This window comes from Dipodomys spectabilis, unplaced genomic scaffold (assembly GCF_019054845.1).
Source record: "Dipodomys spectabilis isolate Male_0828 unplaced genomic scaffold, ASM1905484v1 ptg000052l, whole genome shotgun sequence".
NCBI lineage: Eukaryota > Metazoa > Chordata > Mammalia > Rodentia > Heteromyidae > Dipodomys > Dipodomys spectabilis.
In genome coordinates this window covers 109223-136222 of record NW_024870729.1, presented here as the reverse complement: position 1 = coordinate 136222, position 27000 = coordinate 109223, and the positions used below count along the sequence as shown (strand labels likewise).

Below are 27000 nucleotides of genomic sequence, written 5' to 3'. Positions count from 1 at the left end.
ACAACCACCCCCCACTTCCCACCATCTCCCCCCCCCCTCAGCCCCACCCCTTCTTTCAAATCAGAATGATTCCTAAGGCAGATGCCCCCTAGTGGCTCCTCCAAATGGCCACTCAAAAGAGGAGCAAGAGTCCACTCTGGTCCCTGACAGCTGAGCACCAGGAGTAGGGGACAGGTTGGCCCTGGGAGATAGCAATAGCACAGAACAGTCAAGAGAGCACATAAACAAGGATCCTGATCCTGACCTCCAGCAGCTCTGATAGGAAGGGTGCGTGGCCAGCCTACGAACAAGCCATTCCAGAAGCCTGAAGTACTCAGAGGTGGCTCTGCAACAGGACTGTTGGGATAGACTTGTGCCTTCAGGCACCTGCTGCTTACGGAGCCTTACACTGCCTCACCAGGGTTGAAATAGAGCCATGGGACTTGCTGTGCTTGTCCTGTGTTTTCTAGGAAGGGATCTGATAGAGATGCTTAAGGTAGGCCCACTCATATTATTTCCAGTTCTCCTGTCTTGGGGGACACAGAACTTACACACGAGACAGGACCAGACTGGAGCAAATCTGCTGTGAGTCTGTCTACTGTCATTATTCTTGCCAAGTCTATCTGGCTTAATAGTAGCCTTAAGGACACTCTTAGAGGAAATGGAAAGCCAGGTACTGGTAGCTCACGCCTGAAATCCTAGCTACTCAAGAAGCTGAGATCTGAGGATTGCAGTTTGAAGCCATCCTGGGCAGGAAAGCCCATGGACTCTTCATTCCAAGTAACCACCAGAAAACTGGAAGTGGTGCTGTGGCCCACAGTGGTACAGCTTTAAGGCTAGTCTTGAGCAAAAGTGTTCAGGGACCAGTGCTCGGGACCAGTGCTCAGGCCAACCAAAAAAAAAAAAAAGATGTTTTTAGAGCAGTGTGATCTGCCTGTGTGTGTGTCTGGGACTGAGAAAGGCAAGTTGGAGGCCTAAGAGTCCTTGCTTAGTACCACAAGGTCCCCCAAGCTGAGAAGTCTGAGATGAAATTTTGTATATATGCCAAGCCCCATAGCATAGTTCACAAAGCCTCAGTTGTGAGGAAAGGAACGAAGTGTGGCCTAAGTCAAGGATACCCTCTGCTTTGGGAGCAGAGGTTATATCTGCTCCAGCACAAACCCCAGAGAAAAGAACTAATTCAGGATGGAGCCTTGGTAAAGGAAGTTGTCAATCACAAATGGTACCTAATTCAATTCAGATGAATTGAAGGCCTTAGGACTTAGACCTTAGGCTTACTACCATCTGTGTGACCCTGAACACCAGTTGTTTCTATCTTCTGGACGTTAAGGTTCCCATCTGTAAGAACAGGAGTCCAGAAGGCCCTTAGTGGCATTGACTCCTTTCTCTAGGCATCACTCTGGCTCACTCTCCTGGGCAATGATCCTCAAGGGGCAGTAGGTGGTCCATGGCAATCAGCTGGGCATTTCTTTGCAGTTGGTAGCTTAGCCTCAGTGCCATACCTGCTTTATCTGGAGCTCGAGAACAAGCCTTAAAGTCTGAATTTTAAAACTTAGAGAAGTGCTATCTGGTCTGGGAAGGTGGCTCAGTGGTAGAGCGCTTGCCTTGCATGCTTGGGGCCATGGGTTCAATTCCTCAGCACCACATAAGCAGAAAAGAAAAAGCCGGAAGTGGTGCTGTAGCTCAAGTGGTACAGTGCTAGCCTTGAGCTGAAGAGCTGAGGGACAGCACCCAGGCCCAAAGTTCAGGCCCCACGACCGGACCCAAAAAAAAAAAAAAAAAAAAAAAAAAAAAAAATTAAAAAAAAAAAAAAGAGAAGTGCTATCTACCCTTTATCAAGTTTCTCCAGCTCAGCAGTCTCTGTGATTTTCTCCTCCATCTACTGTGCCTGGCACAGGCCTTTCCCTTCTACGAATTCTCCTCCCCCACTCCCCACAAATGGCCAACACAGCAGCATGAGGCAATACTCTATCCTTGACCCCTGCCTCTGTGCAGTGAGTGATGGCTTTTTTATCTCCTGGTGATGATGCACAGCCTTCAACTGGAGGCATTTAAAGTGCAGAGTGCATGGTCCAGGCAGCAGCTGCAGGTGGACCTTGAGTGGCTCAGGAAGAACAAAGAGGCCACCCTTGAGAGCAGCGGCACAGCACAATCACCACCGTTACCACCACCACCACCACTGCATAGGCCAGGAGAACATGCTTCTAGCAACGTTTAAGCTGTGTGCTGGGAGCTCCTACAGACACATGCGCAACATGAAAGGTGAGTGGGTCCCTGGATGCAGGAGGCATTCTTGGTGCTGGCTAGTCTCAGGGCATATCATGGACAGTGGGGCAGGTCTATTAAACTGTGGTCTCAATTGTGTGCTTCTTACTGTGGGAGCCTCAGCAAATCTCTTCCCCTCCGGATCTGTCTTCCCTCTGGGAGAACAGGACTGGATACTAAGTTGTATATGTCCTGCTCAGATTCCATAACTTCTAGTCTCTACTCTAGGGCTTTAATTGAGCTTAAACTACCTCTGAGTCCATGAGACTCTTTTTTTTTTCTTTTTTTGGGTCCGGTCGTGGGGCCTGAACTCTGGGCCTGGGGGCTGTCCCTCAGCTCTTCAGCTCAAGGCTAGTGCTCTACCACTTGAGCCACAGCGCCACTTCTGGCTTTTTTCTTTTTGCTTATGAGGTGCTGAGGAATTGAACCCAGGGCCTCATGCATGCAAGGCAAGCACTCTACCACTGAGCCACCTTCTCAGCCCCGTCCATGAGACTCTTCTTGCCAATAAACTATTCCTTCTCTGCCCCCCCCCCAAAAAAAAGCTGGAAGTAGAGCTGTGGGTTCAAATGGCAGAGTGCTAGCTTTAAGCAAAAAAGCTTAGGGATAGTGCCCAGGTTGAAAACTGGCATACATATTCACACTACACATACAAACACACACACATCCATATGAAACTGGGCTGGGAAGTTGGCTCAGTGGTAGAGCTCTTGCCTTACATCCATATGAAACTACCTCTGCCTGCCTGCCTTCAGGGCCTGATTTAAAAAAAAGTCTTGGCCACAATAATAGAGGTAGAGGCCAGCCTTGAGTCCAAGAAGCAATGTTGGCAATCCTGAGATACTGGAAGGATAGAGGGGCAAGAGGAGAAAAAGGCACGGGAGTCAGCAGAAGAGCAATGCAAAAAGTGAAAATTGGTGGGCAGGGGAGTATTTTCACTGTACAGCTAGGAAGAGTAGAAGCAACCACTCTGTGCTACTTCTGTGGCACTCAAGTGTGTGTGTGTGTGTGTGTGTGAGAGAGAGAGAGAGAGAGAGAGAGAGAGAGAGAGAGAGAGAGTGAGTGTCCTGGAGCTTGAACTTTGGGCCTAGACTCTGCCCCGAGCTTCTTTTGCTCAAGGCTAGCACTCTACCATTTGAACCACAGCTCCACTTCTGGCATTTTTGTCAGTCCTGGGGCTTGAACTCAAGGCCTGGGCACTGTCCTGAGCTTCTTTTACTCAAAGCTAGCATTCTACCACCTGAGCCTACAGCACCACTTCTGGCTTTTATCTGTTTATGTGGTACTAAGCAATCAAACCCAGGGCTTTGTGCATGCTAGGCAAGCACTCTACCACTAAGCCACATTCCCAGCCCAACTTCTGTCATTTTTGGTAGTTCAGTGGAGATAGGCGTCTTTAGAGACTTTCCTGCCTGGGTTGGCTTCAAATCAAGATCTTCAACCTCAGCCTTCTGAGTAGCTAGGATTATAAACTCAGACGTAGCTTCCTTCTGCAAAGGTCTGAGCTTCAGAGGAGAGGGTCTGGTATTCTTCTGCAGCAGGACTTTTCTGATAGACTTAAAACTGCAGCAGCTATGGTACAGCCTTGCCTCTGAGCAGGGCTAAGCCTGACCCTCCTTCCCTGAGGTAATTACCTGAGCCCTGGAAGTGCTGTAGTATAAGAAGTACTGAACTGCCTATCTGGCCCGAGTTCAGATCCCTACCAAGAATCAGTTCCTAAGCAAGTCCTTTCTCTCATCTAGATGATATGAATTTCCTTCCCTCTCTGCAGGGTTGAGGCACCAAGCTATGCTGGCCATTGGTCAGGAGCTGAACCGGAGAGCCCTGGGAGACCCCGGTGGTGCATGGATTAACCAGGTTCGACATCGGCGGAGCTCTCTACTTGGTGAGTGATGAGGCTTCTGGGCTTCTGACATTGCAAACTCTTGTGTATGACATTGAGGCTCAGACTCCCTCCTATCCTTCACTTCCCACTTTAAGAGGATATTCCCATCTTAAGAGTTCTCAAAGCCAAACCTACATCTCCACTGTCTACAGCTTTCCTCTGGCTCTTTATGGGGGGAACAAATACACCCAGAGATCAGAAGGGTGCAAGCATAGGGAAAGGAAGGACACTGTCTTTCATTGGCTATATATTCAGGTTCTCGGCTGGAAGAGACTCTCTACAGTGACCAGGAGCTGGCCTATATCCAGCAGGGAGAGGCGGCCATGCAGAAGGCCCTGGGCATCCTCAGCAACCAGGAGGGCTGGAAGAAGGAGAACCAGCAGGTAAGAGGTGTGTGGAGAAACGTGCTCTTCCTGATCCATCCCCTGCCATCCTCAAGACCAACTAGGGCTGCTCCAGGGACTCCTGCTTCATGTAGTAGTCTCTGGGCAGCAAGGTAAGCCTCAAAACCTCCAACAATCTCTCTTCACTATAAGATTTTGTCTTTATGCCACTCCTGGGGTTTAGACTCAGGTCCTGGCTGCTCTGAGCTTTTTGTTCAATATTCTACCATTTGAGCCACAGCTCAACTTCTGGCTGTTTTGGTGGTTTACTGGAGGTAAAAGTTTTATAAACTTTCTTGCCTGGACTGGCTTTGAACCATGATCCTCAAATCTCAGCCTCCTGAGTAGCTAGAATTACAGATGTGAGCCACTGGCACCTAGTCTTCCCTATCTTCTTAGCTAGTGGAGCCCATATAATGTGGACTCAGTTTAACAAAAGATCTCACCATCTCTATAGTATCACCAGGCATCTTGTCCTGTGTAGCCCAGGCCATGTGTAAGCTTGCAGGGATGAACTAGAAGAGAGGTAGCCCACAGCTTCCTGGGGCCCTCGGCTCTTTCAGTGCTTCACCCTCACTGGGATCAAGCATTAAGACTCAGGTTAGCAAGTGGGTCTATTATTGGGGACTTTGGTAGCCTTATCTTCAGCAAAAGGTCCTGTGCTGTTATTACCTCCAGTTCAGATGAAACACCTTCTTGCTCAAGTTCTCAGTTACAGAGATAATATTTAGGAGTTAAGAAACTGGGATCTAGGCTCAGCACTGCTTTCATCTAGAAGTCCTTGATTTATCTCTGGCCCCACATTCTTCTGCTGTGGAACAGTATATTTAAGTAACAAAATACAATCATTGTTGCTGTCCCAGTCCTGGGGCTTGAATTCACATCATGAGTGCTGTCCTGTGCTCTACCATGTGAGCCCCAGCTCCACTTCCAGCTTTTTTTTTTCCTGGCCGGTCCTGAGGCTTGAAACGTGTCTAGACACTCGCCCTGAGCTCCTTCTGCTCAAGGCTAGCACTCTACCAATTGAACTACAGTGCCACATCCAGCTTTTTCTGTGATTTAATCGGAGATAAGTCTCATAGACTTGCCTGCAATGTTAGCTTTGAACTGCAATTCTCAGATTTCAGTCTCCCGGGTAGCTAGGACTATAGGTATGAGCCTATAGTCTGCCTCAGTGTCTCCTCCCCCCCCCCAAAAAAAAATCACTGAAGATCAACATTCTATGTATACAAATTAACTGGAGACCGGATTTTTCTGGTCTATTTCAGGATCTTCTGAAGTCATGTGTAGGGCTTTTCAGTTGGACTTATTTACACCACCAGTATTTCACCAAGAAAAAAAGAGGTGAAGCCAGGCGCTCACGCCTGTAATCTTAGCTACTCAGGAGGCTGAGATCTGAGGATCACGGTTCAAAGCCAGCCCGGGCAGGAAAGTCCATGAGACTCTTATGTCCAATAAACCACTAGAAAACCAGAAGTGGTGCTGTGGCTCAAGCAGTAGAACCCTCACCTTGAGCTGAAGAGCGCAAGGACAGTGCCCAAGCCCAGAGTTCAAGCCCTAAAACTGACAAAAAAAAAATTAAAAAATTTAAAAAAATTTTTAAAAATTAAAAAATGAAAAAAAGAGGTGGGATGGAGGCTGGAACAGGTGAGTCTCCAGCCAGATGTGTGAGGCTTGGTGTAGCAGTGACTTCCTACATAAGATCCTAACCAGATAGAGATCCAGGTGCCCCCATATTCAGCTTTTTTTTTTTTTTTTTTGGCTCAAGAGAGTCCATGTAGCCCAGGCTATCCTCAAATTCATGGTCCTGCTGCTTCAGCCTCCTGGGTGTTGGGACAATAGTAAGCCTTCACAAGTAGCTCTGGACTTCCATTCACTGGTCCCCTTCTATCTTGGCTGGTAATGTCTGAGACCTGACTAGGAATATTTTTCTCTAACCTTCACCCTGGGGATTCCTTTCTCTCCCTGTCAGGAAAATGGGGACAAAGTACTGAGTAAGATGATCCCGGATGTAGGCAAAGTGTTCCGGTTGGAGGTGGTGGTGGACCAGCCTTTGGACAGGCTCTATGAAGAACTGGTGGAACGCATGGAGGCAATGGGAGAGTGGAACCCTAATGTCAAGGAGATCAAGGTGAGAAAGCTCAGGTATAAGTAGCAGGGACCATGAGAAAGACCAGTCTGAAAGGCCGGCAGGTCAAAGAGTCTCCATGCTGTGGGTGGTGCTCAGCCCCAGCACTGGCTTTGACTAGCTCCCTGTGATTTTCTAGGTCCTGCAGAGGATTGGAAAAGACACAGTTATCACCCATGAGCTGGCTGCAGAAGCTGCAGGAAACCTGGTGGGGCCCCGTGATTTTGTGAGTGTGCGCTGTGCCAAGCGCCGAGGCTCCACCTGTGTGCTGGCAGGCATGGCCACACAATTTGGAGAGATGCCTGAACAGAAAGGTGTCATCAGGTAATTACTCCCTTCTCCTAACACAGACTAATGTATATGTACTCTCGCTGTGGTCTGAAACCCAGCTCCAAGAAACTATCCTACCCTCAGCTTCCTTTTACAAAAAGAGCCATCTTCCTAAGTGAGAAAGACCACGATGGTTCCATTTCATCAGCTAACTAGTTTGTTCTAACCCTTCCAAGAAGTTCAGGACCATCATAATTTTCCAAAGCAAAAGGCAGGCTGAAGTCCAGCTGGTACTCTAGATACAGCAATACTGATAATTAAAATATTGAAACAGCTGAGCATCATGGCTCATACCTATAATCCTAGCTAATCCTAATGATCAAAGTAAGGGTCATGGTTCAAAGCTAGCTCAGGCAGAAAAAACAACCTAAGCCTCTTTATCTCCAATTAACCAGCACAAAAGCTGGGACTAGAGGCATGGCTCAAGTGGTAGAGCTCCAGCCTTCAAAAAAAAAATAAATCTAATGGTACAAGGCCAAGTTCAAGCTTCAGTACTGGCACAAAAAGAAGAAAAAAATCCATACCCCTTAGGACACTGAAGCCGTCTGAGTTTCCTAAGTTCCCTATCCCTATCTCTCCAGTTATCAACCAAAGGGCCTTCAGTTACTTCCAACCTTTGTTCTAATGAGCTGGCAGCCATGCCAACTACTATTACTCTTGGTAAAGGGTATCAGATGAAATTAAATAGACAAGGTACTCAAGAAATGTAGTTAGTATAATTTGTCAGGGTAAGAACTCTGATTTGTCTTCCTGATGACTTCTCTTCCTTTGCCAGAGCCGAGCATGGTCCTACCTGCATGGTGCTTCACCCACTAGCTGGAAGTCCTTCAAAGACCAAACTTACTTGGCTGCTCAGTATTGACCTCAAGGTGAGAAACATGGGAAATGGCTTTGGGGAGAGGTGGTAGTGAAACAGGCTCTTCCTTCTTCTAAGTAGAACATGAAGAATTCCCTTCCTTCTGCAAGTTTCTGGTACTCAGGGCCTCAAGCTCCCAATTGATTATTTCTCACACAGCTGGTACTCTACTACTCGAGCCACACCTGCGGTTCAGCCCTTTTGCTAGTTAACTGGAGACAGCCTCAAGGATTTTTTTGCCCAGTTTAGCTTTGAACAGCAATCCTCAGATCACAGCTTCCTGAGTAGCTATGGCTACAGGTGTGAGCTACTTGGCCTTCCTATTTTGATAGAATCACAGGTTGTTGGAACAGGCAAGGAAGTGGAGTATGGTCCAAGTGCCATCCACCATCTTGGAAGCCTACAATGGCTTGCTTTTAACTCTTCTATCGAATTTCAGTTCTAAAAAGTCAAGGAGCTATTGCTGGTTCTGTAATACTCAGACAGGAGAAGCAAGAGTAAGAGCGGCCTGGGTACACAGGCTGAGCAAACTTGAGCCACAGTCGGAGACCCAGTCTCCAAAAGAAAAAGAAAAAAAAAACACAAAAAACAAAAAGCAGTTATTTTAGTCTACAACTATGATTTAGAAGAAGGCAATGTTAAGCCCAGGACTCTTAAGTGTGAGAAAGGTGATGTAAGTTCCTCAGAGTCCTCTAGCTTGGAAAACAGGGCTGGATTCTATCTTGACAGCAAATTCTATGCTTTTGACACTATCACAGAAGCAGAACAGCAAAGCGGTACTGTCTGTGACTGTGGTGTGACAACTCCAAGGTTGCACCTATAAATGTTTGTGACTGGCTGCAAAGGTGTAGAACAGTACCTACAAAATGGCAAAATGCTCTTATCTTCTACTCTAGGGGTGGCTGCCAAAGACTATCATCAATCAGGTCTTATCACAGACCCAGATGGAGTTTGCCAAGCACCTGCGCAAGCACCTGGAGTCCAGACCTGCTGCTGAGGCCCGGTGTTAGGGCTGTACTACCCTTCTGACTGGCCTGCCTAAGCACCAGGAACTCCCTGTGAGAAGCCTGTGAATCTGTTGAGGATCACCATCTAGCAACAATGGAAGGGTGGCAGAGTGTAAGCGTAAGACATTAGGACTCTGATCAAAGTTTTAGCACCAAGAAAATGGAGATGCTCTTAGAGCAAGATTTACAACTTCACTCACTGGTCAGCTGTGAAATGAAAATTAAAACTCCCAAGGGGCCGGGTGCATGTGGCTCACACCTGTAATCTTAGCTACTCAGGAGGCTGAGATCTGAGGATCACAGTTCAAAGCCAATCTGGGCAGAAAAGTCCGTGAGACTCTTATCTCTAATTAACCACCAGAAAACCAGAAGTGGTGCTGTGGCTCAAGCGGTAGAGTGCTCACCTTAAGCTGAAGAGCTGAGGGACAGCACCCAAGCCCAGAGTTCAAGCCCCACAACAGACAAAACAACAACCAACCAGCCAAACAAACAAAAAATTCCCAAGGAACTTATTAACTTTCTTCTGAGCCCTTACATATCCACCTAAAAACATTTAAAAAATCTGAATGGCTCATACGGGAGGGAAGGATATGCAGGACTAGAAACCATTACCTTATGGGCTCAAGAACCACATTCCCCATAGGCAGTTTGTGGATTAGGAGGGTTATACCAGGGTGCCAGCAACCTTCTGCCCCTCTGCTAAGGTGGTCCAGGGCTATACCACACAAACAACTCCCAACAGAAGATATTTCATAGTGTATTCTCTACAGATAAATATAAGACAAACTGAGTTTATTTATTCTATCAGCACCAGTCAGAATAAAGAATCACAAATACCATGAAGACTTCAGTCTGTACTTGTTTAAAGTCCTACTCCTAAAAGGAAAAAAATCCATTTTAATAGGTTACAATTTTGTATTGGAGAAGTTCTGTTAAATTAATCTAATGGTTTAACTAAATCTCCTATCTTATTAAAAGGAAGAACTTTTGGAGACCTATGTCCTTTATTTAGAAACTGTTAACCAAAAAAAAGCTACTAGAAAATTGAACAACTTTGCTAAGCACAAACCTAAATCAATTCTTAAGGAATTCCATAACTGATAGGTGATTCATGGCACTGTAAGATGATAATTTAGGACTTTTAATTAATTAAAATGATAGCACTGGACATGAGTCTGAACAATAATTATTAAGATAAAGTTAACATTATTGTTATCTATCTCAATTGGTAAGAGAATTATACAACTTTCTACTGGCGGGGAGCTGCCAACATCTCTGCTTGAAAAAGTTAAAATTCTGCCATTTTGAGAGAAGTCCTGGGAAGAAGGGGCAACAAGGTCAGGGCACATTTCCTTTTCTAGTATCTAGAAAGTTAAAAAAAACCCATAAATTGGAAAAGGGTTTCTTTGCTAAATGTAGGTATTGCTATCTGAAGCCTTTCATTCTATTTTTGGCAGTATAGAATAATTGGCATCCTTTGATAATAGAGCTCTAGCTTATTTATGAGCAAAATAGCAGTAGCGGGAACACTGGTATTTATTAAAATTTATCAACTTTTATATTTATTCTAATTTATTCTAACTGTTTCTGAAGTCTGTTTTTGGCATTTGAAATTATTGTTAACCCGGGAGATTGAGAGGGAAGATAGCTGTATAAAGCATCTACAACAATTCATAAGCACTACTGGCTAAATCACTTGATTAAAGATCCTTAAATATTTGAAGGAAATTTTTTTTTTTTTTTGAAGGAAAATTTATGTTGTCAGATTTTAAGAGGAAAAACTGACACGATTTTCAACAAACATCATTTTAAGCTGGATTAAAATCTGGTCTTTCAAACTATGTAACTGTGTCTTTGTGGGTCTGGGGAGATATTTTCCTACTTGTTTTATTTTGTAGCTGAATAAACAAGTTGTCACTGATAACCTGATTACATTATTTAATGAGTTAAGATGGTGAGTAGGTAGGTATTCTCCAAGCCCTACAAAACAACCTAATTAGTACATCCACATTTTCTATCACTTCTGCAATGTGGAATATTAACAAGAAAATTACGTTCTGTGATCTCTTCTTCAGGACTGGGGCACTGTCGAGAGAGAGAGAGAGAGAGAGAGAGAGAGAGAGAGAGAGACAGAGAGACAGACAGACAGACAGACAGACAGACAGACAGACAGACAGAGACAGAGAGGGAGACAGAGAGGGAGAGAGAGAGAGGAGAGAGAGGAGACAGAGAGGAGAGAGGAAAGAGGAGAGAGGAGAGAGAGAGAGAAAAGCCAGATGTGGCGCAGTGGTTCAAGTGGTAGAGCGCTAGCCTTGAGATGAAGAGTTCAGGGACAGTGCCCAGGCCCAGAGTTCAGGCTGCATGACCGAAAAAAAAAATTAAGTATGTAGAATATAATATCTTTTTTTTTTGGGGGGGGGGGTCCAGTCATGGAGCCTGAACTCTGGGCCTGGGAGCTGTCCCTCAGCTCTTCAGCTCAAGGCTAGCGCTCTACCACTTGAGCCACAGCGCCACTTCCGGCTTTTATCTTTTTGCTTATGTGGTGCTGAGGAATCGAACCCAGGGCCTCATGCATACAAGGCAAGCACTCTACCACTGAGCCACCTTCCCAGCCCCAGAATCCAATATCTTATATCTCATTCCACAATGAATCTGCATTTGTATTAGGATTTCTGTTAGCCTACAGAATGGACAAAAACAAGGATCCTGGGTGATTCACTATGAGACAAATACATTAGTCAGTTCTGTTGTGTGAGGATAATATTCACTTGCAATCTGGGAGAGTTCTTTCTTTCTTTCTTTTTTTTGCCAGTCCTGGGGCTTGAACTCAAGGTCTGGGTGTCCATGAGCTTGATTTTTGCTAAAGGCTAGCGCTCTACCACTTGAGCCACAGCACCACTTCCGCCTTTTCTTTTTCTCCTGTTTACGTGGTACTGAGGAATCAAACCCAGGGCTTCATGCATGCTATGCAAGCACTCTACCACTAAGCCACATTCCCAGCCCTTGGCAATTTCTTATACAGGGAAAGGTAAATAACATATTCAGAAGAGCAATAGGCATGATAAATGGTGATTCTGTGGCAATCTATCACCTAGATCTTGGTGTAACTTAGCTGGAAGTTACATGAAGATTATTTGGGCAATCCTGGAGAGCTGCATTTGCCACTAGACTGAAGAATTAAAACAGGGTTGGGTGCCTGTGGCCCACACCTGTAATCCTAGCTACTCAGGGGGTTGAGATTTGAGGATCTTGGTTTGAAGCCAGCCTGGGCAGGAAAGTTGGTAAGATTCTTGTCTTCCATTAACCACCAAAAAGCTGGAAGAGACTTTGGTTCTGGGGGGGGGAGAGAACAGGAGCAGGGAGGATTGGGTGGGGGGCAGGGGGAGGATGGGAAGGGGAAACAAAGTAGGAGGCTACAATGCTTGATAAGAAATGTACTCATTATCTTGCCCATGTAATTGTAACCCCTCTGTACAGTATTTTCACAATAAAAAAAAAAAAAAAAAGCTGGAAGAAGAGCTCAAGTTGTACAGCACTAGACTAGCCCCAAGTTCAAGTCCCAATATGGGCACATGTATGCACACACGCATTTGTGTGCATACACATATTCAAAGAAAGATGGGAAAGCTATAAAAACATCCCTAAGGAAATCTCATTTCATTTTTCCTTCTAGTTTAGGGTTCTGGTATATTTTTGGTAGTACTGGAGTTAGAACTCAGGGCCAACTATTCTGACACATAGGTCATGCTTCCAGCCCTGAAAAAATTGCACTTTAATCACCAGCTAGTATCACAGGAAGATAATAAGCTAGAAAGGGAAATAGTCTGCAGATCAACACGAGGAAGACAATTCACCTTTGTGTGTGTGTGTGTGTGTGTGTTTATGTGTATGTGTGCGTGTGTGTGTTTATGTGTATGTGTGCGTGTGTGTGTTTATGTGTATGTGTGCTGGTACTGGTACTGGTGGTGAATTCAAGGTCTCTAGCCTTTTGTTGGCTAATAGGAGATAAAAGCCTCAGATCTAGAAGTGTCATTATGGCGCAAAGTGGTAGAGCACTATCCTTGAGCAAAAGAGCTCATGAACAATGCCCAGAACCTGAGTTCAAGCCCCACAGCCAAAAAAAAAAAAAAGCCGGAGATTTGTCTGCCTGCAATCCGCTTCAAATGGAGATCCTCAGATTTCAGTTTTGTGAGGAGCTAGGATTACAGATGTGAGTCATGGATACTCAACTCCAACACACTCTTTTAAATTAAGATTCTACCAGCTTAAGATTCCAATTTTCACAGCATGTAGAGGATGCTTGATTTGGCCAATAAGAATGAGAGCTATAGATGAGATAGGCAGAAATCTATTTCTTCTGAACAGTGCTGCTCACACCTCTGGCTTTGTTGCTAAGAGGAACTCAACCTAAAGGGAAGCCAGTGCCACATAAACTTGAAAACAAGTTTTATTTGGGAAGAATTCTAGTTGTTAAAGTTGCAGGCAAAATCTTTTCAAAATTATAGTTCTAAAGACTCGTAGTTTCAGAGATTCCCAAACCCTTCACCAAAAAGAAACAGCTTTTAATTGATGGATTTGGAATGCACAGCCACTGATTTCAGCTATTCTCAGAAATAGGCTCACCACCTACATGGCAATCAGGTGGGATGGAGTCAATGGCCACACAAGGAAATATCTTTTAGTTAGTTAGCTGTTTGGACAAGACAATTCACTCCTTAGAAAACACATCAGGGTAACAAGTCCCACCTGACAGGGATGTGGTACAGCACCAGTTTCACAGGGAGTTCATGGGACCCTAGGGGTCAGCAGCTGATGGTTTAATGGCACACAAAGTAAGAGCCATCATTGGAATTGGGGAGGGAATTGCTGAAGGGCAGGGGGTCTCCCTCAGTCCTATTTTTTAACCTGCTGAAAGTAGGCAGCTTTTTCAGTATCTTTGGGAGAAGAGTTTTCAATTGAAAAACAAAAACCTGTCTTGCTTCTCAGTCCATGTGGATACCAAGAGGGATGAGTCAAGGTTCCCAGGGGGGGCTGCGCCTCCCATCCACTTCTGTCTCTACATGATATAAGACATCAGCCAGCGTGTGTTCTACCACAGCGCCCCAGCCCATGTCACTCATCTGCAGGAAGAAAAGAAAATAGGAAAATGGGTGATTAAAAAAGCCTCAGAGCAAGGAACATGCTGAAGATGCTGGTGCACAGTTTAATGTTACTCACAGGGTGGTAAGAGAGGTCCTTTGGAGGATACTTGAAGCAGGGGCCAAAGTTAATGGAAACCTAGAATAAATTCAATTCAGGCAGACATGAGGGGAAAAATTAAAAAAATTACTTTTCTCCCTCCAGTTCTGGGGATTAAACTCAGGGCCTTGCAATTTCTAGTAACCACTCTATACTAGGCACCATAGGCTACCCCATCCCCCAACCACCTCTGTTCTTTTGCTTTTTGTTTAACAGATAGGGTCTAGGGCTCATTTTTGCATAGGATGGCCTAAAACTGCAATCCTCTTGCCTCCATTACATGCAGTACTACTGACTAGCCTTTTTTATAAGACATAGCCCAGATTAGTCTAGAACTTGTGATTCTAGCCTTAGCTATCATGGCTGGCTGTAAAGTTAATTTGACATAGGAAAATGTTTGCCTCTGTTCCTTTTTTGGAAGGCAGTATTTAGGTTTGAACTCAGGGTTTCAAACTTGCTAGGCAAGCACCTTTTACTTGAAACATACTTCCAGTCCTTTTGCTCTGGTTAGTGACACAGGGTCTTGTTTTAGCTCAGGCTGGCACAGATACACAATCCTACTATTTAGGCTTCCTACTATAGCTAGGAAGACAGGTATGTGCTACCATGCCCAGCCTTTTCTGTTGAGATAAAATCTTAAGAATTTTTTAACGCAAGCTTGCCAGAAAAATCTCAGTCCTTCTGATCTTAGCCACCTGTGAAGCTGAGAAGACAAGAGTGATCCATGTGCAAAAATGTTCATTTCAAGGTACTCATGAGTAGCCAGGCACTGGTGGCTCATGTCTGTAATCTTAGCTACTCAGGAGGCTGAGATCTGAGAATCACGGTTCAAAGTGTGTGAGACTCTTATCCCCAATAAACCACTAGAAAACTCAGAAGTGGTGCTGTGGCTCAAGCGGTAGAGCGTTCCCCTTTGAGCTGAGGAGCACAAGGACAGCACCCAAGCCCAGAGTTCAAGCCCCATGACCGACAAAAAAAAAAAAAAGTACTAATGAGTCAGGTGTGGTAGTACATGTCTATAATCCCAGCACTTGTGAGACTGAGGCAGGAGGATCATAAGATAAAGGCCAGCTTGGGCTATAGAGTATAATGATAGCCTAGGTTACCTCATCTCAAAATGAATAGGCAAACAAGGAAGCAAACACAAAAAGGTACCTATTATATTAGGGTATAAGTGGAGCAAATGAGATTATATACTAATATTGATGAATCTCCTTATCATCTCTCATCAACAGGAAGCCTAAATAACAGGTAAACAGCAGTCCAAGTCTGTGCCTGGTGAAGAAGTAAGACCCTAACTCAATAGTAGAGTGTCTTGACTGCCGATGAAACTTGAGCCCCAAGTTCAAACCTCAATACTGTAAAAATACATAAAAACAGCACCCTAACAAGAAGTAGCATATTTACTCCCATGTCACTGAGGCTGTTTGTGTTTTGTTCTAGGGCAGGATCAATGGCTCTCCTATAACTCATCCTCACACTTTCCTTGAGTTCTGTGCACAGGGTGGGGGGATATAATACATACCGTGCAGCTCTTATACAGTGAGATGGCTGGAAAGTAAACGCCTTCAAAAATATCTTTGTAAGCAACACCTTGGTTCACACCATTTTTATAAAATATTATCTGAAACAAAAATTAGGGCTTTACTTCAGAATTTTTTTTTTTTTTTTGTTTTTGTTTTTTGGTCCAGTCGTGGGGCCTGAACTCTGGGCCTGGGCGCTGTCCCTCAGCTCTTCAGCTCAAGGCTAGCGCTCTACCACTTGAGCCACAGCACCACTTCCGGCTTTTTTCTTTTTGCTTATGTGGTGCTGAGGAATCGAACCCAGGGTCTCAGGCATGCAAGGCAAGTGCTCTACCACTGAGCCACCTTTCCAGCCCTTCAGAATTTTTTTTAATGAAAAAAAAGGAATTCACTTTGTTAGGGAACACTTTAAAAATGTTCCTATACACTTCCCCTTACTATTTATTCCAAGGACATGTTGCCTGTCTAGTATCTGAAATGAGCATAATAACCTTTGATTTTTCAAAGTAAAATTGATATAAACACGCACTATCCCAGCTGATCTCAGACTCCCTATTCGCTTGTCCCAAGCTGCACATTTCACACAGTTCTACATGCATTTGGTTTTCGTTGTTATTTGTTTTTTTATAAGAAGCTGATCTTCTATGGGGCCCTTGGAATGACACCTGCTTAACTTATTTATTAACTTTTCCTGAGAGTTGCAGTTTCTGGAAGTACTGCAATACTAGGTCAATGCATGGAGTGAATAGATTAAGTGCCTATTTTATCTCCTTAATCCAAAAATCCATTTCATATATTGTCCTTGGATAGACATGTATCGAACAGTAAATGGTAAGGATGATACTAACTTGATTTTAGGCAAAAGAAACTGTAACTTCCTTACTTCTTTCTTGTTCTCATTTCTTATATTTTCATTTAATAAGTTCTCTGACACAGTGACTGAATTCATGTTCTTTCTCTCCCCTAATTATCATGAATATTCTCTTTCAAGCAAAAGCAACCTTCACCTGGCTATATCATGCTTGGATCTATTAACTGTTTCCCTTATACACATATAGGTATACATACATATACATATATACACATTTTCTCCTTTAAAAGCAACTAGAATTCTAGTTCCACTTTTTCCTACTATCTTTTCTTTTTTTTCTTGAGATCTGTCGTGGGGCTTGAACTCTGGGCTTGGGCACTGTCCCTGCACTCTTCAGCTCAAGGTGAGCGCTCAACCTCTTGAGCCACAGCACCACTTCCAGTTTTCTAACAGTTAGTTGGAAATAAGAGTCTGAAGGACTTTTCTGCCCGGCTGGCTCTGAGTAGCTAGGATTACAGGCCTGAGCCCTATTACCATTTCTATTACCATCCTTTGGTGACTTTACAACATTTTTTACAGAAAAAAAATGTTTCCAGCTCAGAATTTTCTACCTCCCTATTGTACCCTATTCTCCTTTGATTTCTGGCTGAGGCCAGTCCAGATATGCCAGCCCTTCCACAACTGTGAATTCTAGAGCATGGAGTGAGCCACCAGGACTCCTGGTGGCTCCAGATCACAGTGAGTGGTATCTGTGTCCCCTAGTTGTATTCCTTTCTCTGCACTTGGCTCCTGCTCTGATGTGAAGATATTAGACTTGCTCCTTCAAGGGCCTATGCAGTTGTTCCTATACCCCTTTCCTGCCATGCTTCTCACAGCCACACCATGGTACCACAGATAGCACATAATCAATAGGCAGTGATGTGAACTTGCTCAGCTGATGGGTAGCGTTCTATGTTAAAGGAATTCTACTTTATTCCGCTTTGGGCCTCTCATTTGTCTCACTTTTATCATTAAGGGGTGGATCTGTCTTCAAAGCCTCAGAATTCTGACCTTTTAGTAACCATGACTCACCTCGCTGTGAGGAGTCTGCTTTAGGCTTTTCTCTGCCTTATCCACAAAGTCTTTTTCCTCAAAATACAAATAACTCTTGAACTTTATCAAAGCCTTGAAAAGAGGAAAAAGAAAGAAAAAAAAGGACATTGGAGCATCAGCAGCAGCATCATGGAGAAAATAAAGTCAGACTTACGTAAATAGCATAGTGTCCTTGTGCTCTGCAGCAGAAACCAAAAATCACTGACACTGAATTTTGCCAAATTTTGAACAATTATGCGCCTCTCAAAAGACGCTAGACAACCATGTTTGTTACATATTTTCATTAAAAAATCCTTTGCAAAGAAAATCTGAAGAAATGTATTCTTACCATAACACAAATGTCCATAAAAGCTACATCAATCTATACCTTTTCCAATAATCTCACTGAAAGAAATGACAATTCCATAGAGCCTAAACTATTCTATAACAACTATTTATTTTATCTTTTTTTTTGCCAGTCCTGGGTCTTGAACTCAGGGCTTAGGCACTGTACCTGGGCTTTTTTTGCCCATGGCTAGCATTCTACCATTTGAGTCACAGCACCATTTCTGGCTTTTTCTGTATATGTGGTACTGAGGAATCAAACCCAAGGCTTCATGCATGCTAGACAAGCACTTAACCACTAAGTCACATTCCTAGCCATAATTTTTTTTTTTTTGGGTCCGGTCTTGGGGCCTGAACTCTGGGCCTGAGCGCTGTCCCTCAGCTCCTCAGCTCAAGGCTAGCGCTCTACCACTTGAGCCACCTTCCCAGCTCCTAATTTTTTTTTTTTAAACAGGATCTTGCTATATATCTAGGCTGGTCTGAACTTACCACACAGTCCACACTGGCCCAGAATTCTGTTTAGATCCTCCTGCCCTTTCCTACAAAGTGCTGGGATTATATGTGTGTACCACCATGCCTAGTATAACAACATTCTGAAAGCCATTTTCCTCTCCCCTAATTTGCTGCCTATGTCTCCTTAAGACAGGCCTCTGGGTCTTCTCTTTCTTCCTGGTAGGTTCCACTTCAAAAATAAATACGTGACATTAATTAAAAAAATTTAGTTTTCTTTGCACAAATATGGACTAGACATGGTAAAAAAAATCATAAGATATTAACATTTACAATAAAGGTTTTCTTTGACTTACCTTATCTTACTCCAGTTTACCTTGTAAAAACAGAATACTATACCAGTGATCTGGTATTCTCCCAGAATATATAAATCTACTTTAGTATCTCCAAAATTAAAATACTCACAAAAAAAATATCCACCAGATAATCGCCAGGAGAAACAAGCCATATGTGATAAATATTGTAAATAGCTTTGGGTCTTTTCATTCACCAATATAAACTGGAAATCATTTTTATTTTGCTACATCTGAGGCTTTCAAACAGATCCATAGTTTTCTGTTGTATGTGCATAATTCCACAAATTGTTAATTAAATTAGAAACTAATGTTCAAGGGCTAAGAGCATGATAGATATGCAAAGGCTAAGTGGTAGAGTGTCAGCCCTAGCAAGTAGTTCCTGAGTTCAAACCTTGGTATAGTGAAACAAAGACTAGCTTTATAGATTCTATCAGGAGACTCTGAGGTAAATACAGACTGCTTTGTTCTATAAAACCAGGCATTAGCCAGGCACTGGTGGCTTGAGGATCATAGTTCAAAGAAAGTGTGGACAGAAAAGCCTATGAGACTCTTATGTACAATTAACTACCCCAAAAGCTGGAAGTAGAGTGGTAGTTCAAATTGTTGAGTACTGACCTTGGGCAAAAAAGCTCAGAGACAGTGCCTAGGCCCTGAGTTCAAGTCCAGGTCCTGAGATCAAGTCCATAGACACAGACACACATACACAGACACAGACACACACAAAGGCACTAACTGATATTTGTTTAAAGACTTCAAGTGGGAGGATGAGAGATGAGTCAATGATGCAATGAAACTGAAATATGGTCTGGGGTGCTACACAGGAATAGAAATTTTGTATAGCATTTTCAAGGCCTGGGTTTGATTTATAGCACCACAAAACATAAGATAAAATAAACAGATTTGGAACTTCTTGTTTTGAGAAGAAACTAAGAAGACATTCACTCACCACTCACTCACCAAACTAAGAAGACATCCACTACTGTAAAGGTATAATAATAGACACTGGTACTAACATAAAAGACAACAAATACTTCTACATAATACACAGCTCAAAGAAATCTCTACTCATAAGGCCATTTCATTTGTACTAAAGATACAAAAGAAATCCAGGAGAGAAAGAAATAATGGCACTGGGGCTGGGAAGGTGGCTCAGTGGTAGAGCGCTTGTCTTGCATGCTTGAGGTCCTGGGTTCGATTCCTCAGCACCACATAAGCAAAAAGAAAAAAGGTGGAAGTGGCGCTGTGACTCAAGTGGTAGAGCGCTAGCCTTGAGCTGAAGAGCTGAGGGACAGTGCTCAGGCCCAGAGTTCAGGCCCCACGACCGAACCCCCCCCCCCCAAAAAGAAAAGAAAAGAAAAGAAAGAATGGCACTGGACTATCTCAGTATTCCTATGAACAAAATATTTCTTTAAATCTTGACTCATATACTACATACAAAAATTAATTTTATTTAATTAATTAATAGATCAGAGACATATGAAAAAGTTAAAAGCTTGGTGCTTTCAAAGAAAAACACAAGAGGATACTTTCATAACTTGGAATTACCCAAAGATCTGTAAATCAAAAAAAAAAAAAAATTGTTAAAGAAAAATCTAGTTGTAATCCTAATATTTGGAAGGTTGAAGCAGGCAGATTACAAGTTTGAGGCTAGAGTATCTAACAGAAGTATCTGACAAATTTGATTTCATAAAAATTAAAACTTTAACTGGGAACTAGTAGTTCACACCTATAATCCTAGCTACTCAGAAGGGTGAGATCTGAGTATACTAGTTCAACACCAATTCCAGTATGAAAGTCTCTTGAGACTCTTATCTCCAATTAACCACCAAAAAGCTGAAAATAGAGCTGTGGTTTAAGTGGAAGAGCACTAGCTTTGAGCAAAAGAATTCAGGGACAGCACCCAGGTCCTGAGTTCAAACCCCAGGACTGACACATACACAAAAAATTAAAACTCTTGGGCTGGGAAGGTGGCTCAGTGGTAGAGTGCTTGCCTTGCAGGCATGAGGCCCTGGGTTCGACTCCTCAGCACCACATAAGCAGAAAACACCAGAAGTGGCGCTGTGGCTCAAGTGGTGAAGAGCTGAGAGACATGCCCAGGCCAGAGTTCAAGCCCCAAGACCAACCAAAACAAAAAAAACAAAAAATTAAAACTCTGTTTTAGCAGAAGCTCATAGAATTCACAAACATAGACCATGATAATGACAATTTGCCTTGTGAAGTTTAAAAGCTGTGACTTTAAGTATCACTCTCTCACAATACTGTGAAATTTATGTAATCACTTAATCTCAATAAAAAATTATTTTAAAAAATTCTAGGAGGGCTAGGAAGGTGGCTCAGTATTAGAGTGCTTGCCTTGCATGCATGAGGCTCTGGGTTTTATTCCTCAGCACCATATAAGCAGAAAACACCAGAAGTGGCACTGTGGCTCAAGTGGTAGAACACTTGCCTTGAGCTGAAGAGCTCAAGGACAGTGCCCAGGCCCAGAGTTCAGGCCCCACAACTGATTAAAAAAAAAAAAAAATTCTATGTAATGGAAACATGGAGTTTTTACGTTGCCATTGTTGGTGGAGATAATGTTGTTTGTTTTGCTTTTTGTTTTGTTTTAAATTTGTTTATTCTTTTTCATTTGTTTGCTCTTTTCTCTGTCTTTTGAGGGGGACAAAAGGGGCGCAGAAATGGAGGGCAGAAGGGTGAACAAATGTAGCCAGGGTACTCAGTAGACACTATGTTGAAAATGAACTATGCAATTTGTGGGCAAGGACAGGGAGAGGAAAACTGAGGAAAAGGGAAGAAAGGGATGACACTGTACCGGGTAATGAATACCTGACCTATAAAACTGTATCTTCTGGGGCTGGGAATATGGCTCAGTGGTAGAGAGCTTACCTAGCATGCATGAAACCCTGGGTTCAATTCCTCAGTTCTATATAAACAGAAAAAGCTGGAAGGGGTACTGTGGCTCAAGTGGTACAGCACTAGCCTTGAGCTGAAGAGCTGAGGGACAGCGCCCAGGCCCAGAGTTCAGGCTGCATGACCGGCAAAAAGAAAAAGGAATACAGTTGGAGAATGACTTAGTGGTAATGCTTACTGAGCATGCTCAAGGTTCTAAATTCAGTACCCAATACTGAAAAAAAGAAAAAGAAAAGTACAGACAATCACAGACTAGGATAAAATACCTGTAAAATAAACAATGAGATAATCCAATTAAAAAAGAAGTAAAATGCAGAGATTTTAGAAAAGACAGGTAGATAAGAGCATGAAAAATAGACCAGGTTGGTGGCCTGGATTCCTAGCTAACTCAGGAAGCTGAGAACGAAGAACAGCTGACCCTCACTATATTGTGGCTCAGTATTGCAGCTTCACTGTGTCATGGGGTTTTTCTAAACAATATGTAAATAGCGATCCCTCACCTAGCACACCTAGCACACTCCAGAGAACTCCATGATAGGTAAAAATGCGCGAAGTAGCAATAAGTGAACAGTGATATAATGAGGGTTGATTATATAACACGGCTACTTCAGGAATTTCCATCTATCACTGGAGTGAGGGATTATTGTATTGCCATGACCATTCAAAGCCAGCCAGGACAGAAAAGCCCATGAGACTCTTGTCTCCAATTAACTACCAAAAAGCTGGAAATGGCAGTGTGGTGCAAAGTGGAAGAGCATTAGCCTTGAGCACAAAAGCTGAGGGACAGTGTCTAGATCCTGAGCTCAAGTCCCAGGACAAGCATACACATAAAAAAATCATGAAAAATGTTCAGTCTGTCAGGCTGCTTTATTAAATGGTTGTCTTTTTGTACAGCTACTTAAAAGATACAATAAAATGTTCAATATCTTTAGCTAGCAAAGAAGTGCTAATTTAAGCCACAATGAAACACTATTATACACACACACATCAAAACAACTAAATTTATGTTCCCAGACAATGAACAATACTTCTCAAGTGGTAATTTAACTCCCTCCCTCATTGTTTCTTCCTTTGATCCATTCTCTTTTTTTTGTACTAGGACTTGAACTCAAGGCCTTGGTATCATCCCTTAGATTTTTTTTAGGTGGTATTCTACCACTCAAGCCATAATTCTACTTCTGGCTTTTTAGCCAGTCCTACACTGGACTCCAACCAGGATCCTCAGATTTCAGTCTTCAAAGAGGCTAGAATTACAGGCATCTGGTTACTTGGTAATTTCTTATAAAACTAAACATATAGGTAACTATCACAAACAGGGCTCTATGTAATATACAACCAAACTGACTAAAGGATGGTATACCTAGAAAAAGAGGAGTCCAATGGTGTAACTCTTCTGAACAACTAACTGTTTAACAAAAGAAATACCAGGAGGTAGAAAAATGTTGGGGAGGCAGGTAAGGAAGGGGGCAGACAAAAGGAGTGAAGAAGGGTAAAATAAAGCTGTCATGATATTCAATGTAAAAACTGAACTACTTGAGGGTAAGAATGGGAGGGGAAAAATTGAGGAGAATAACAGAAAGGGTGACATTGATCAAGATGCAACCTGAACTACACAACTGAAATTGCTTTGTATAATTACATATTAATTTTTAAAAAGATGTGTAAAAATGTTTACAGCATCCTTATAATATTCTCAAATTTACAACAGCCTAAGTATGGACAGTAAGAAAACAGAAAGTATGCCATGCTACAATCATGCAATGGGTACTTTACCCTGTAGTAAGCAGGAACCACAAGACATATACAACACTATAAATACAACAACATAAATCACTAAATATTATGCCAAATTATAAAAGCCCAATACCAAGGATTATGTACTATAAGACCATTAGTGTATTAGTGTAAGTAAAAAACAGGCAAGAACTAAAGTACAGCAGAAAAATTAAAATAGTGGTTGCATCTATGAGGCTAGGGATAAGGATGGAGACTTACAAGAAAAGGCCAACATGAATCATTCTGGTCCCATATTATACATCAGCCTGGTGTCAGTGGCTCACACCTGTAATCCTAGCTACTCAGGAAGCTAAGATCTGAGGACTACAGTTCTCTTGCCCATCTGGGCAAGAGAAATTGTGAAGAGTCTCGAAAAACTACCAAAAAAGCTAGAAGTAGAGCTGTGGCTCAACTAGTATAGCACTAGTCTTGAGCAAAAGAAGCACAGCGACAGAGCCCAGGCCTTGAGTTCAAGTCCTAAGACTATCACAAAAAAAAAAAAAAGGTATACAACTTGATAGGAGTTTAGATCAATCTCAAAACTAAGAATATTCACTTAAAATCTGTCTTGTTTCATTTTAAATAAATCTTATACCAAGGGAAAAACTAAAACAAACATACACTGCATTTAGCTAATGATTTATATCCTTATATACCTAGGGAGAAGTGTGTTCAAAAATGAATGGCTAACACACCAATGGTAGAATGTAGGTGATGAGTATTTAGGCACTGGCTAAATTGTTTCAACCTTGTCTGAGAATATTAATAATAAAGTATTGGGGCAAGGGATGTAAACTGTGCATCAGTATCAAGACAGCACAAGGCCACAGCTACAGGCTCTGGCTGCCACAGGTCTTCAAAGACAGGAAACCCATTGGGAGAGGATGAGCTCACCTTATCTTTGTAAGTATCTGGCAGCGACTTGGCTGTCTCTGTGTCTTCAGGAAGATTGATATAAAATCCCAGGACGTCTCCCTGCCCATAACCAGAAGAGTAGTGTTTGCCAATAGACTGGTGGAACTTGGTGCCCTTTTTGCTCCGCCAGGAATAGCTAAATTTATCATAACCTAAGGGAGCTTGAAGGTTACCTGTCCCAATAAAAAGACATAGGAAAGTCAGAGGATTATAAGTCAACTTTGGTTTGCTAAAGGAAATAGATTCAACCCTTTTCAGTTTTTTTTGGGGGGGTCAATTTTGTGAATTTCCTACATGTATTCAAGGCATTATAAAGTAGACAAACATTTAGGAACTGAACTTCATGCCAATTATTTAGTAATCTATCATCTTGTCTTGGCAGGAAGACCTGGGCCTAAATCTCTTTACTGTAATGTTAGCTTACCTAAGGGCTGGGACCAACCCAGTCTGGCAGCAGTGTCTGGCGGCATCTCATCCACAGTAATTTCAAAGTACCAGGCACCTTTCCGAACCCCGTGAGAGGCCCGCACCATGGAGTAACCTTTCTCTCCAACCACAGTCAGCCGATCATCAGAGATCTTTAACTGGGGAGCTGCAGTGTAGAGAAGAAAACAGAGGCCTGAAGCTTATTTGAGGTACTTTGAGACATGAGTCCCTTACACTAGCATGAAAAGTGAGAAATACTAGGTCAGGTGCTTAAATCTTTAGTTCAGGAGTCTTAAATTTATAACATAAGATACCGACAAAACAGATAGGAAGGAAAAAGAAACAGGACATCTAGTTTTCCTAAATATAATTATATTTAAGATGACAAATTAAAATTATACTGCATAGTCCCTAAAACAAACCAGTTATATGCTTAGATGCTGACCTGACTTAACTATTCTTTAAAATGTTAAACTTTTTCATTGTTTGTTTGCCTGTCCTGAGGTTTGAACTCTGGGCCTGAGCACTGTCCCTGAGTTCTTTTTGCTCAAAGCTAGCACTCTACCACTTGAGTCAGAGCACTACTTCTGGGCTTTTTCTGTGATTTAATTGGAGATAAGAGTCTCACAGAGTTTCCTGTTGTCGTAGTTTGAACTGTGATCCTCAAATCTCAGTCTCCTGAGTAGCTAGGACTATAGGCATGAGCCACCAGTGCCCAGCAAAATATTAAGCTTTTGAAGCCTGAATGTAGCTTAGTGGTAGAGTGCTTATCTAGCATAAACAAGGCCAGAGAGGGTTACTACTCAGCACTGCAAAGAAATTTAAAAAGAGACAGAGAGATAGAAAGAGAGAGAGAGAGACAGAGAGAGAGAGAGAGAGAAGAAAATCTAATTTTCACCGTAAAATCACGACAGACTTAAAATTGTGGAGGGCAGTTAATGTGGGCTATCTCTATTTGTGGTCCTAACTATGATGAAGAACATAGCTCACTCCTATGAGAATCTGAATCATGAGAACTAGATAAAACTAAACTGAAGATTGTTCAATAAAATAGTTAGCTTGTACCCTTCAAAAGCATTCAAATCAAGAAAGTACAGAAGATGGAGAATCAGTTACAGATTAAGAACAGACTAAGACAATCTACCAGGCAAGGTCACTCACGCCTGTAATCCTAGCTACTCAGGAAGCTGAGATCTGAGGATCACGGTTCAAAGCCAGCCGGGGTAGGAAAGTCCATGAGAATCTTCTAATTAACCACCAGAAAACCAGAAATGGCCTGCTAGCTCAAGTGGTACAGTGCTTGCCTTGAGCTGAAGAGCTCAGGCATAGTACCCAGGCCCAGAGTTCAAACCCCACAAATGACAACAAAAAAAAAAGAAAAGAAAAACTCAAGATAAGCCAGATATGTATGATATTAGAATGTAAGAAAATACTTTAAAAAAAAAAGGGATTAACATAAGTGTCAATTGAAGAGACTCCAAATAGTCAAAACTTGAATAATTTAAACAAAAAATTAATTCGAGAAAATAAATATCTATAAGAAAATAAATATCTATAAGTCCCTACCAATATAATCAAATAAATGAAGTTAGGAAAGAAACAGAAAAATCAAAGGCAAGCATCACAGTGGTAACTACGTGCTAGTCAGTGAACATAATTTTATGGAAAGACAGGATAGTCCCCAAGTATTTTCCCTAAGAAGTTTATTAACTACAAAGGCAATGACAGAAACTTTATAGTAGAGAAGCCATCAGGGCACCCTAAATTCAATCACTACAGCCAGTATAACCAAAAGACATACCAATATTATAACTTCATGAGATGATGGAGCAAGAAGGAATCATTTAACACACACACAGACATACAGACACACACACACAGACACACACACAGACATACAGACACACACACACACAGACACACACACAGACACAGACACACAGACACACACACAGACACACAGACACACAGACACACACACACACACACACACACACACACACACACACACACACACACACACACACACACACGGCGCCAGTGGCTCATGCCTGTAATCCTAGCTACTCAGGAGGCTGAGATCTGAGGACTGTGGTTCAAAGTCAGCCCGGTTCACAGCCAGCCCGGGTAGAAAAGGCTATGAAACTCTTAACTCCAATAAACCACCAGAAAACTGGAAGTGGCGTTGTGGCTCAAGTGGTAGGTAGAGCACTAGCTTTGAGCTGAAGAGCTAAGGGACAGCGCTCAGGCCCAGAGTTCAAGCCCCATGACCAAAGAAAACCCCACAACTCTCCCCCCCCCCCAAAAAAAAAAAACAGAAGAAGGAATCTCTTTTTTTTTTTTGGGTCC

At 42.6% G+C, this 27000-nt stretch overlaps 2 protein-coding genes across 4 annotated transcripts in view; one reads left to right on the top strand and one right to left on the bottom strand.

Moving 5' to 3' along the window:
- The first annotated feature begins 1999 nt into the window (after nucleotides 1–1999).
- On the top strand, nucleotides 2000–9010 carry Star (steroidogenic acute regulatory protein). The gene is made up of 7 exons (XM_042679437.1): nucleotides 2000–2241; nucleotides 4016–4129; nucleotides 4385–4512; nucleotides 6485–6643; nucleotides 6780–6964; nucleotides 7746–7839; nucleotides 8723–9010. Exons 1-7 carry the CDS (start codon nucleotides 2178–2180, stop codon nucleotides 8834–8836), a joined length of 858 nt encoding a protein of 285 aa, XP_042535371.1. The 5' UTR covers nucleotides 2000–2177; the 3' UTR covers nucleotides 8837–9010.
- Nucleotides 9011–13262: 4252 nt separating this feature from the next.
- Ash2l (ASH2 like, histone lysine methyltransferase complex subunit) overlaps nucleotides 13263–27000 on the bottom strand; it is a 36086-nt gene continuing 22348 nt past the window's right edge. For all 3 annotated transcript variants that reach the window (XM_042679434.1, XM_042679435.1, XM_042679436.1), the window contains 6 exons: nucleotides 24650–24817; nucleotides 24205–24398; nucleotides 17477–17569; nucleotides 15597–15695; nucleotides 14051–14110; nucleotides 13263–13953 (listed from right to left, as the gene is read on the bottom strand). In XM_042679434.1, coding sequence (XP_042535368.1) covers nucleotides 13846–13953; nucleotides 14051–14110; nucleotides 15597–15695; nucleotides 17477–17569; nucleotides 24205–24398; nucleotides 24650–24817 — 722 coding nt within the window. In that variant the 3' untranslated portion in view covers nucleotides 13263–13845. The remainder of the gene's footprint in view (nucleotides 13954–14050; nucleotides 14111–15596; nucleotides 15696–17476; nucleotides 17570–24204; nucleotides 24399–24649; nucleotides 24818–27000) is intronic.

Coding starts and splice junctions, on each gene's coding strand:
- Star (XM_042679437.1), top strand. CDS start 2,178: ATGCTTCTAGCAACGTTTAAGCTGTGTGCTGGGAGCTCCTACAGACAC. Junction 2,242..4,015: donor ACACATGCGCAACATGAAAG/GTGAGTGGGTCC, acceptor CCCTCTCTGCAG/GGTTGAGGCACCAAGCTATG. Junction 7,840..8,722: donor TGCTCAGTATTGACCTCAAG/GTGAGAAACATG, acceptor CTTCTACTCTAG/GGGTGGCTGCCAAAGACTAT.